Source organism: Amphiprion ocellaris, chromosome 12 (genome assembly GCF_022539595.1).
Source record: "Amphiprion ocellaris isolate individual 3 ecotype Okinawa chromosome 12, ASM2253959v1, whole genome shotgun sequence".
Taxonomy (NCBI): Eukaryota; Metazoa; Chordata; class Actinopteri; family Pomacentridae; genus Amphiprion; species Amphiprion ocellaris.
In genome coordinates this window covers 27,430,738-27,441,885 of record NC_072777.1, presented here as the reverse complement: position 1 = coordinate 27,441,885, position 11,148 = coordinate 27,430,738, and the positions used below count along the sequence as shown (strand labels likewise).

Genomic DNA, 11,148 nt, shown 5'->3' with positions numbered 1-11,148 from the left:
AATGTGCCTTCTTTTATCATCAAAGTCACTAACAAAATATTCCAGCAGGTAGCTGAGTAATGGATGAAACTGCATTTTAGCATTTTATTGTGAACTGCTATACTTTAATGAGTTTTCACTGGGCTAAACATGACCAGGATTTTAATGTTATTTCCAAGGCACACTCTTAAACACAATAATAGCTAAGTAAATCATAACAGTAAGAGGGAGTAAATGTGATTTTTTTAAAAACAATAGGATTTGAAGACTGAACTGACATGAAGTAAAAGATTATATCGCTGTATGATGCCTTATATGAGGCGAACGTTTAAAAAAGGCAGACTCTTCCTTGAATTTATTTATTTATGTTAGTTATTGTCCACATGGTAATAATCACTGACAACTGGAAGGAAATATATAACATATAACACATAATTTCTCATTATAAACCACCACAGGAAGTGAAATCCTGCTAATTCACACCTACATGTGACGTCTTCGAAGGTGATTGGACGATATATCACGTAACGTTACATTCGCAGTTGAAAACACGACGGACCTTCACTCACGTAACACCAATGGAGGAAGACAATTCCCAAATACTCGAAGATGCTCATTCCGAGTTTAAAAAGCGGAATTTTAACCAGGCAGAGGAACTGTACACAAAGTTTATCTCTTCCTGCTTACTGTCCAGGTAACGGTTGTCTTTGTGAAGTCGCTAAACCGGCTAACGGTTAGCACCTGTAAGCTAACTTGGTGTTGCAGTGTTTTCAGTCACCTGTCAAATTCTGACATGGCTTTCGCTAACCGCTAGCAAACGTCAAGTCAATTTTTTTGTCTTTTTAGGTGTCATTTAAGCATATTTATTGTCAAGCTGAGTAGTAATGGTGTCATACCTGTACAGGGAATGTGACGCTGGCAGTTTGGCCGCTGCTTATAACAACCGCGGACAGATAAAGTACCTCCGGGTGGATTTTCATGAAGCAGTGGAGGACTACACCTCTGCAATACAGGCTGACAAACACTTTGAAATCCCTTTCTACAACAGAGGACTCATCCACTATAGATTAGGTAAGAACAGGCACCTTTTCACAATGAGTAAAAAGTGATATTGCCTCTCTGTCATCAGCAAGACAAGCAGAATAAAATAAACTACTCCTGTCCAGGACCTTCAAAATAAATGTCTAAGTTATTCTCTACTTTGTGTTTCTTTATCAATACAAGCCCTGATAGCTGGTGATGTACATATAAGCATATAATGAAGACAAATATATCCATACAAGACATTTTGATGGGTATTAAAATCAAATAAAACATTTGCTGGCTACGATCTTTTGTATGTTTGATCATGCTGCTCACTATCGCTATCATCCAAACAACAAATCAGAATAAATCTTTTAGAAGATTGAGTTACAGATGTTTGTCAGCAAGTTTTAGTGAAGCTGTTCTTGTAGTGGCACTATTACAACTCCACATGTTGGTCTTTCCTTTAATTTGTGACCCATTTATAAGTCTTGGTCATGGTTCAGTTTAGTTAAAGCCAAACCGCAATAAAACAACAACACCAACACAGACATCTGTCCAAGGGAAAATACTCTGGATTATTTTCTGATTACCACAGACACTAAATTATTCAAGCTTATTCTAACACACTTGAGAAGGAAAAATGCAGAGTCTTGGATTTATTTGTAGGTAGGCAGTGTACAGTTTACAAAAAAGAAAAAAGCTGGTCTTTAGAGTAAGTGATAAGACTACGGAGGGTGTCATGAAAACTCAGAAAACACAGAACATTTTGCTGGGCCATTGGCATATTTAATATCATGTACGGTATGGAGAATACGCAGTTTGTCGATATTCTCAAAGGAGAAGTACAGCCGCATCAGACAGTCAGAAATTCCTTTTCAGTTGTTAATATAAATAGATGTAACTCTGTTATTTGTTCCATACCATGTAAGAACAAGCGTTCTCCTTCCCAGACCCTTTTTAGGACTGCAACAATGTCGTCTTTTGCGAACCTCAGACCTTTTGACCCTCGGGCAATTTTTCAACAACTGTGCTGACCTACCAGAAAGTTACCAACAAAAATAGTTCCACAGTAAAGAGACGTGCGTAAATGGACACATGGATAATAAATTATCTAAGAGATCATGATTGTCTACACGACTTCTCGCGTTTACATCCGATGTTCTCTGTTCTGTCCATCTTGTGAGCTTGCATAGTACATCCCAGGCTGACTGAGTGATGCACAAGGGGTGTACAAAATATATCAAGCTTTGTCTCACCCTTTTCTTACCTTTTCTTGTGCTTGTGATTGTATATTTCCACAGCCACACATATGTGTAAACACATAGATCAGTGGTGTAAATGATTATACACTTGATGACATTCCCACAAAAACCACTTTAACGCTGAACCTGGGGTTGCTTTCAAAAACAACTTATATTTCAGCAGTAGTGGAATATAAAGTACATTTAATCTAGGACTGTACTTAAGTACAATTTTGAGGTACTTGTACTTTACCTAGTATTACTTAGTATGTCACTTTATTCTTATATCTATACTGCAATGAGGGAAATAGTGCACATTCTACTCCACTACAGTTATCAGACAGTTTTGGTTACTTTTAGTATGCAGACTTTACACAATGGATGATATAACAAGCTTTAAAATCCAACACATTATTAAACATTGCCTTTGACATCTTACAAAAATCACCTTTCACATTTCAGATGTCTCTGAGTTCTTAACGCCTCCACCAAATTGTCATTTTTCCCTCTAAAATTCTCACATGGTTTCATTCAATATTTCAGCGCAAATGAAAGATTACAGAAAAGCTGAAAACAGAATTGTGTATTAGAACTTTGTTTTTTCTTCTTCTTTAATCTACTATTTAGGAGATGTATCTGCTGTTTCTGTGTATATAAAACTGTAAATAAAGTAGCTCAAACTAGTTCCACCATAACATGCTGATGACGGTGTATCAATCGGACTGAACCAGGACTTTTAGTTTAATATTTAGCTTCATTCTGCTGCTAGTACTTATGGGCTTTTACTTAAATGGGACTTTTCATGCAGGACTTTCAACTGTTTTAGAGTATTTCAGTTTATTTTAGATAAATGAAATAATGGAATGAACTGAGTCTAATTTGTCAAACAAAACTTTTGCTTTAGTAGTAAAAGATTGCTTGTAGCATTGGCTTCTTGTTGTAAGAGAAGTTGAATTAAGTGAAAAATGAAGAGAAACAGGAGGTGTGTAGAAACATTTCTTAGCACATCAGACAAACTCTTCTTGTGTAACCTTACTGATGTTTGTGTGACGGTGCCACTATATTATATCTCACACTTCATATTGTGAAAAGCAAACCGACAAATAACGGGAAAAAACAACACTGAAGAGAGCAGCAAAATAAAAAGAAACATTTCTGAAATTCACAACCTTGTTCATTGTTTCCACTGTGCTGTGTTCTTTTGTTAGACACTAGATGGAGCTGTGTATTTGCACAGAAAACAGACCCACACTGACTCTAATCAAGCCAGTCTGGCAGTATATTACGAACCATAACCTCGTACTTATTGTGGTATTTGCAACTTTTATTATCTTACAGGCTTTTTTGACGACGCCAAGAGTGATTTCCAGCAAGCATTAAAGCTCAATCCACACTTTGAAGATGCCAAAGTGAGCCTACAACAGACACTTCTGGACCAACAGGAGAAGATAAACAGAGGATACTGACGACCTCTTAACCTACAGAGGACGTCAAATCTAAACCATGCAGTGTGGTGGTTAGAAACAAGTGGTTAGAAATCACTGTCAGTTTGTTTGATTTATTTGTTGTGCCATTTAACATAAAGCGATCTGCACAAACAAAGACAGAGTTGATATTCAGAGATGCAAAATGCAAAACGGTCATCCCACTACATTAGACAGAGACTCTTGATGGATTTTTGATAAGTAGAGGATTGCTGGTTCTTTTCTGCATCAACTGAGAAAAACATAATGGATAAAGGATATAGTTTTAAAAGACTGAGTGGGAAGTGTGCGCTAATCGAGGTCAAACGATGAGCCTGATGAATGTTTGTGTGCAGCTTTCCAGACTTTGGGAGGAGGATTTGTACACAAACCATAATCAGGACCTGACATGCGGTAATAATGAGGAATCTCACAGCTGCAAAGGGGAAAAAAAAACACTTTTGTGTCCTAAATCTGTACAAGCTGATTTGTGATTTTAAAGAAAGTTCTAGCATTGAATTTGTGATTTTATAATAAAACACAAATGCAAATATGTTTGATCAATGAGCAATAAATTATTTTGTTACACACCACTGATTCATGGGCTCTTTTTTTTTTAACCCAAAACACAAGGCCTATGTGAAGCTCCCCCTCAGTAAATTTCTCACTGATGCACTTCACCTGTGCACTTGTGATTAAGTGACACATAAAACAGCTGGTGACGGCTGAGTAAAGCTATTGACTCCTGCGCCTCAGAGCTGGTTTCTCTGTGGGGCTCGCTGGGGTTTCATTACCAAGCTCTGATAACGGTCTGGTTGCTGTAATTTTACCTTTCACACTGCAGCATGTGGCAGCTTACGAACATGTAAGTTCATACGCTTGTTTGTGTGTTTTGTTTTTTTTTTAAAAATGCATAGTAGCTGTTTAAAGTTTTTAAATTGTGTGTGCTTTTTGTTGAAGTTTGTTATGGAACTTGATGGCTGCAGTAATCGTCTCGGGTCAAGCAAGGCCAAAAGTGAAGCTCAGCTCGCAGTCAAGTAAGTCTAACTTGCATTAAATTGCTTTAAATCACGTTTAAGTCAGTTTGTGCTGCACCTGACTTTTTTTTTTTTTTTTTTTTTTTTTTTTGAACAGGCAGTGGTTTAACGTCAGACTGTGTTGGTAATCTAATGAGGCTGAGGCTGGACAAGGCTCTCGCAGTGGGGAACCAGCTCGAGGTGGAAGCCATCAGTGAGTAAAAAAAAAAAAAAATTAGCTAATTGCAAGCAGATGGGTTTATCACTGGGAAAGGTGATCCTCATCATGTTTGTGTCTCTTACCCAGATGGCACCCAGCACATAGTGTTGACACCCAGCCTGGCTGCTCAGTGTGGATACAGCATGGAGTCTGACCCGTGGGGAAACACCAGAATCTACACGTCTCTGCTGGGCTGCTATGTGGACAACAAAGTATGTCGTGTTCAAGTTACCAGGTGGCACTTTCCAGGGTTTTATTAGCAGTGATAAAGCACTTGGTGTGCTAAATGTATTCCTCAGGAGACTGACTCGAGTGCATTGTTATGCCGAGGTTTCTTGCAAGTCAAAAAATGATTTTTTTTTTCTTGCTGTAAAGTGGGTTTTCATCTGCCAACTCTGTCCCCAAATCAGTGAATCATTTAAGTAATGAATCATAAGTCTAAAGTGGCAGTTTGAAATGTTATCATTTGTCCTTAACCCAAAGATTTAGAATTTACAATGAGCTAAAAACAGACAAGGGCAGCAAATGTTTGCACTTGAAAATCTGGATCAAGACTATTCATAAACCAGCCAACAGTTTGGACTTGGGGGTTTCTAACTTCTGTGGTCATGCTAAAAATTATTTCTTGTCTCTTTCATTTGTAGGATGATACAACGTTTAATGTTGGCATGAAACTCCGAATGTACAGAAACAGTCCATTGGACATGATTAGTCACGATGTGTCGCAAACATGCAGCTACAGCCGCTGGGCCTCCAGAGAGATTCTCTGTGACAGGAACTACATGGAAGTAGGTCACTTTAAATTGCTGCTCCTGCTTTTTAATGATTGCATGTGGAATTAAATCATGTAACGCCAAGATTATTTTTTTTTTCCTTAAGGTGTCAAAATACATGTCTACACCTGACTCGCCAAGTGATCCTAAAGGGCAGACTCAGGAATTTAAAGATGAACACTCCAACATCAATGCTGTTCCTGGTGTAAGTTTGAAAATTTTCTGTAAATCTGCACTGCAAGACAAAGGAAAATGATGATGCATGCATTCATTTTTTTTTTCTTTTTTTTCTGTATCACAGGTCTCTGGTGCAGAACATGGCATCTGGAAGATGACATTTTTCACTCCTGAACCAGTGGCGATGGTGCTGCGGGAGGCCGAACAAGCTGGGTACAGCGCCATGACAACCGCCAACCGTCTGGTCGTGCGAAGCCCCTACAATACAGCAGAGACTTACACGGAGGATGTAAGCAGCACTTTCCTTGTTAAGTAATCACTTCAGTTCTTCATCATAACTGGCATTAAACACTATTTATAGGTAGCGGGAATCCCCATGGAAGTCTTCAAGGTGAGCGCCTACTACAAGGCGCCTCACGGTTTGAGTATTGTGAACTTGGCAGCTGCTTGTCCCACGGGTGAGTCTCTGCAATCGGGTTTTCAAAGGAATCACTGGGTTGTTTTCCAGTTAACAGTTGGGTTTTATTCTCAAAAGGTGGCGTCCTCTTCACCGAGGATTCAATCTCCTGGCACGTGCCTCGCCGTGTGACCCCTCTGATGGACAGCAGGTTCAGAATTGTGGAAATGCACATGGGCATCAACGGGCAGCGGCTGGACAAATCTCAGATGGCAGCGAGAGGGTACACACTGTCTGTGACAGATTTCCACATCGTCACAGAGATCCCAGTGGGCTCACCTGATGGTTACTACAAGGTTGGGAAGTCCTCTAAATTGGATATGTAAGAGTTGGGATCCATTTGCATGTTTTATTAAAATGTCATGAATAATTGCAGAGCCATGCCCCAGATTACCAGTACCACATCACCTACACTGTGGAGCCCATGCTTGAAGTACTGTGGAGGGGAGATAATGCCCAAGATGATACTAGATACAAGATTTTGTTCCCAATTACAACCCCTCTGATGCCTCAAACCCCCCATGCAGAAGATCGTAAGTCCCACTTCAGGGTAAAGAGTGTAGAAGTTCACGCTTGTGGAACTGGCATAAATGTGAGACTTTTTTTTTTTTTTTTTTTCCCTTCTCTTCTCCTCCTCAGTTACTGTCCCTGAGGATGGTGTGTTCAGGGTCCGCTTGGGATCCTTCCTTCACGATGTGGAGCTGAAGAACATCACATTTTCAACTGGAGTCCTTACAGTTGAGGAGAGCAACGCCAGAGGCTTCAATGTCCTGGAACACATCTTTCCCAACGGAACCAAGGGATACTCGCTACAAGTGGCCTTTGATGCCGACGTGGTCCTGAAGCATGTATGTGACCATATAACATGAGAACTTATACAACATGCGTACTTGTTGGCACTACGTGACATAACTGAGCTTTTTGTCTTTGATATCTGCAGAATCCTGAAGCCTTGGTCACAACCTACTCCCTGCCCTTGGTGTTTGGGTTCATCATCCTGCCAGAAGAAACTCCCTTTGCCCATCCATTGGACTTCCAGGTGTCCCTGCAGGATGTTGGTAAGACTTCTTAGCTTTGACACTTTGTTTATAATGACTTGTCAGAATTGAATTGTACAATGAAAGGAAACTAACCATATCTTCTCCCCTCTCTATCTAATAGTGCTTCCTACACTCACTGGTACCTGTGACCGCAATCGCTTTTACGTCAGCGTGGAATACGGCAGTCAAGGTCGCAACTTTCAGACCACAGTTGGATTTCAGCCACTGACACCTGAGCTGGCTGAGAGCTATGATTTCCAAGACAACGGCACTCACTTTAGCCTTGTCATGCCATACACGGCCAGGGAAACAAAATTTGAGGTTTGTCAAAGGGTTATTCCATAAAACTTTTCTGCTTGACCATCTCTGATTTTCCTCAAGTTTTTATAGCATAAAATATAGATGTTCATGAAGATATTTGAAATTTTTAAATTAGTTTTTCAGGATGGTTTGCATAATTCTATATTTGACAATATATCAGGAAGTCAAGAGATATAATTTTCACTGTTCTCATGACATTGTCAGAACCATTTGACTAGTGTTTTAAAAAAAATTACCTGTAAATATATGTGAAGCTAGAATTTCGTACAACTTTTAAATCTCCGTTGTTAAAGCTTGAAGAAAAACATCAATGGTTGAGCCTTTTTTTAAAAAAAAAAAAAAAAAAAAAAAAGGATAACTTCACTTTCTGTCTTGCAGCTGTTTACTTCACACTTTGTCAGAGCCAGACTTGACATTCGGCTTTTGGACATGAACAATCAGTGGACACTCGGTGATCTCTACCTGGCCTGTGATTTCCCTTTAACAACAACCAGTAAGGAGTGTTAAAGCAGTTTTATTTTCCCTTGTTGAGTCTAGAACATTTTCTAAACCCATGTTTCTTCCATGAAGCGTGCTACTCAAATGGAACAATAACCGCTCTGGCTCTGAAGGTGGAATCTGTGCCCAGTCTTAACCCAAGCTGGTTAACTTTAAGGGACCCATCCTGCAAACCAGTTTATAGCGACGATCGCTTTGCTTATTTTTCTTTCCCTGCTGATTCCTGTGGGACCACTAGAACAGTAGGTGCACTCCCACCTTAATGACAGAAACTTCAAAGTGCCTTTTTGTTAATTTATGTTTATGAATCTTTTTCAGTTCTTTGACAACTACATGCTGTATGAAAATGAGATTAGCATATCTTATTTTGAAGATGTAGCAGACAACGATTCACCAATTGATCCTGAGTACAGGTAGGGAAACTTGTCCAAGATTTTATCATCAAACCACCTGACTTGTGACTTTTTTTTTTTTTTTTTTTTTTTTTTTTTTTTTTTTTTTTTTTTTTTTGAGAATAAACCAACAAAATGTCCTTTCTGCAGGCAAACGGTTTCTTGCTACTACATAGTAAACAAGACTGAGACTATTGCATTCAGCTATAGACCAAGAACATATGATCCAAAAGCAGAGATTGGAACGGGGCAGCTGATGGTGCAAATGAGGCTAGCAAAAGGTGAGGTTGACATTTACATGAACAAAATGTGGATCATCCATCCTTGACCCTTTTGATATGCTCTTCTCCTTCAGATGCTTCCTATGACCACTTCTACGAAGGACAAGATTTTCCAGTAGTGAAATATCTGAGGCAGCCTCTGTATTTTGAGGTGGAGCTGATGCAGTCAAGCGATCCCCACCTGGAGCTCATCTTGGAGAACTGTTGGGCAACTCTTCAGGAAGACAGGACGTCTTTACCCAGCTGGGACATCATTGTGGACAGGTAATGTAGTTAAAGAGAAACCCTTTTAGTTTCTCTAAAATATGTAGTTTGTATCCCAATGTGGAGTGTATTGTTTTCAGACATTTAATTCTGAGTAATCATTAAGTGTATTTAAAGGCATCTCCAATGTTTTTCTGTTCCTTAATAGTTGTGAAAACAGTGATGACAGCTACACAACCACCTTTCATCCTGTCATGAGCGACACCAGAGTTGCAGTCCCCTCCCATGTCAAACGCTTCTCTATAAAGATGTTTGCCTTCATCAAAGACGAAGCGGTTCTGAAAGACGAGGTAAATCTCAGTGAGTCTGTCTGGCCACATGACACTTGACAGCTGTATCCAACCTTGCATGCTAAGCCCTTCTGTCCATCCACAGATCTTTGTCCACTGTGATGCGGTGATTTGTGACACAAACAGCCAGGCTGATGGTGCTTGCAGAGGCCAGTGTGTGCATCCCACAGGCACAAAGAGCTCTCAGCATCATGGGATAAAAAGTTCAAAAAGGGGTAAGAATGTCCAGAGTAAAAGAATTGACCTGCAGCTTTCTTTACAATAGATGTGAAGTTGGTGACTTTTTGTTTTGTTTCAGAGCAAAGGAATGCAGACTCAACCCATCAAACGCTGATCTCCTCTGGAGCAATTGTTGTATTGGACTGATTAGACTCAATAAACCATTTTCTTAAGATATTTTGTCCATTTCTATTTTTTGGTGTTAAAGACTTTCCAACCTGCATTACAATGGATTCAAACTACAATTTTCTGGAAGCACTGTTAAACACTGGCCATGTAACGCTTGTATATCAATTTACTTAGAACCACAAGAAGTCATTTTTTACATAATGCCATGCTGTAAATGGAGTTTAATACGGGGTTAATGGCCCTTAATGTGCACTTAAACACTCAACTTGTAGTTCTTTATGGAAGTGTACTGCATTCACAAAAACCAAATCTGGAGCTGTGGTCTTGCATTAAGGACTTGTCATCTGAAAAGATACTTAAATTGTAATTAGAAGCCAAGAATGTGGCTACTAATCAATACTTCAAGGCAAAGTTACATTTTGTTCAACTTGTTATCCATAGGCTGTTTTCTGTGGAATTAACCAAACTGTTCTCAATGCTCAAACCCAGACAAATCTGTAATTTTATTCAATGTATGAGTTTCTTACAATCCTTCTCCTATATAGTATGCAAGAAAAGTGACACCCATCTCATTTCACTCTTGGCTTGTGAAATGCATCCACAAGACTGAAGAGCTATTGGTGTACATGTGTATCCTACACTATAACAAATTGCTGCAAAAATACAGCATATTTTGTACAGTAATATACCATTCTTTGTAAATACAGCGGAATACTGTAAATTCATGTGTTTTCAAAGAATAAAATATTAACAGCAAGCTACCGTACAATCTTACAGCAGATTACAGTGTTTTTCTGGTTTGGGTTGATTTCAGTGTGACTGTTGCTGCAGTCCGACTGTTACTCGTCTCGGCAAATCTTCCTGCACGTCGCCACATTTAGCAAACAGCCAACACAAAGAAGTGACGAAATAGGTTTAAAATAGTATGTATCAGTGATTTTACTCATTGCTGAGGGAAAAACTGGGAGAAAAGGAAGAACTAAGGACGACGATTTTCGGGCCGGCTCAGACCTGCAGGGACCATCTGTAGCTGATCCATCCTGCTCCGGTTCACTTAAGGTAGCTGTGATTATTAAAAAGTCAGCCTTACTTTTATTTCTGTCAGTCTATTTATGTTTTATTCTTTGACAGTAACATAAACACAGCCAGTTAGTTACTGCTTGGTGTTAGCCACGAGTCGCTAGCATGAATGCTAACGTTTCCCACACTGTTAGCTAGCAGCTAGCATGAATGCTAACGTTTCCCACACTGTTAGCTAGCTAGCATGATCCCCTTTGGCTGCAGAGTGGACAAAACTTTGGGTCTTTCTTTTAAACCAGACCAGGAAAATGAATTTCCAAGCCATCAGATCCAACTAGGTTA

The 11,148-nt window shown here is 39.4% G+C and overlaps 2 protein-coding genes across 2 annotated transcripts; both read left to right on the top strand.

Annotated features, from left to right (window-relative positions):
• The first annotated feature begins 513 nt into the window (after positions 1-513).
• ttc32 (tetratricopeptide repeat domain 32) lies at positions 514-4,299 on the top strand. Its single transcript, XM_023279131.3, has 3 exons — positions 514-673; positions 884-1,050; positions 3,585-4,299. Exons 1-3 carry the CDS (start codon positions 558-560, stop codon positions 3,710-3,712), a joined length of 411 nt encoding a protein of 136 aa, XP_023134899.2. The 5' UTR covers positions 514-557; the 3' UTR covers positions 3,713-4,299.
• Positions 4,300-4,418: 119 nt separating this feature from the next.
• On the top strand, positions 4,419-9,834 carry LOC111574500 (uncharacterized). The gene is made up of 21 exons (XM_023279128.2): positions 4,419-4,574; positions 4,670-4,746; positions 4,844-4,939; positions 5,033-5,157; positions 5,590-5,733; positions 5,825-5,923; positions 6,020-6,184; positions 6,257-6,353; positions 6,431-6,648; positions 6,729-6,885; positions 6,992-7,200; positions 7,293-7,410; positions 7,514-7,713; positions 8,092-8,206; positions 8,284-8,453; positions 8,530-8,624; positions 8,754-8,884; positions 8,959-9,148; positions 9,297-9,438; positions 9,524-9,653; positions 9,737-9,834. The coding sequence occupies exons 1-21, from the start codon at positions 4,555-4,557 to the stop codon at positions 9,802-9,804; spliced, it is 2,766 nt and encodes a 921-aa protein (XP_023134896.1). The 5' UTR covers positions 4,419-4,554; the 3' UTR covers positions 9,805-9,834.
• The last annotated feature ends 1,314 nt before the right edge of the window (positions 9,835-11,148 follow it).

Coding starts and splice junctions, on each gene's coding strand:
- ttc32 (XM_023279131.3), top strand. CDS start 558: ATGGAGGAAGACAATTCCCAAATACTCGAAGATGCTCATTCCGAGTTT. Junction 674..883: donor TCTTCCTGCTTACTGTCCAG/GTAACGGTTGTC, acceptor ATACCTGTACAG/GGAATGTGACGCTGGCAGTT. Junction 1,051..3,584: donor ACTCATCCACTATAGATTAG/GTAAGAACAGGC, acceptor ATTATCTTACAG/GCTTTTTTGACGACGCCAAG.
- LOC111574500 (XM_023279128.2), top strand. CDS start 4,555: ATGTGGCAGCTTACGAACAT. Junction 4,747..4,843: donor GAAGCTCAGCTCGCAGTCAA/GTAAGTCTAACT, acceptor TTTTTTGAACAG/GCAGTGGTTTAACGTCAGAC. Junction 6,185..6,256: donor CAGAGACTTACACGGAGGAT/GTAAGCAGCACT, acceptor CACTATTTATAG/GTAGCGGGAATCCCCATGGA.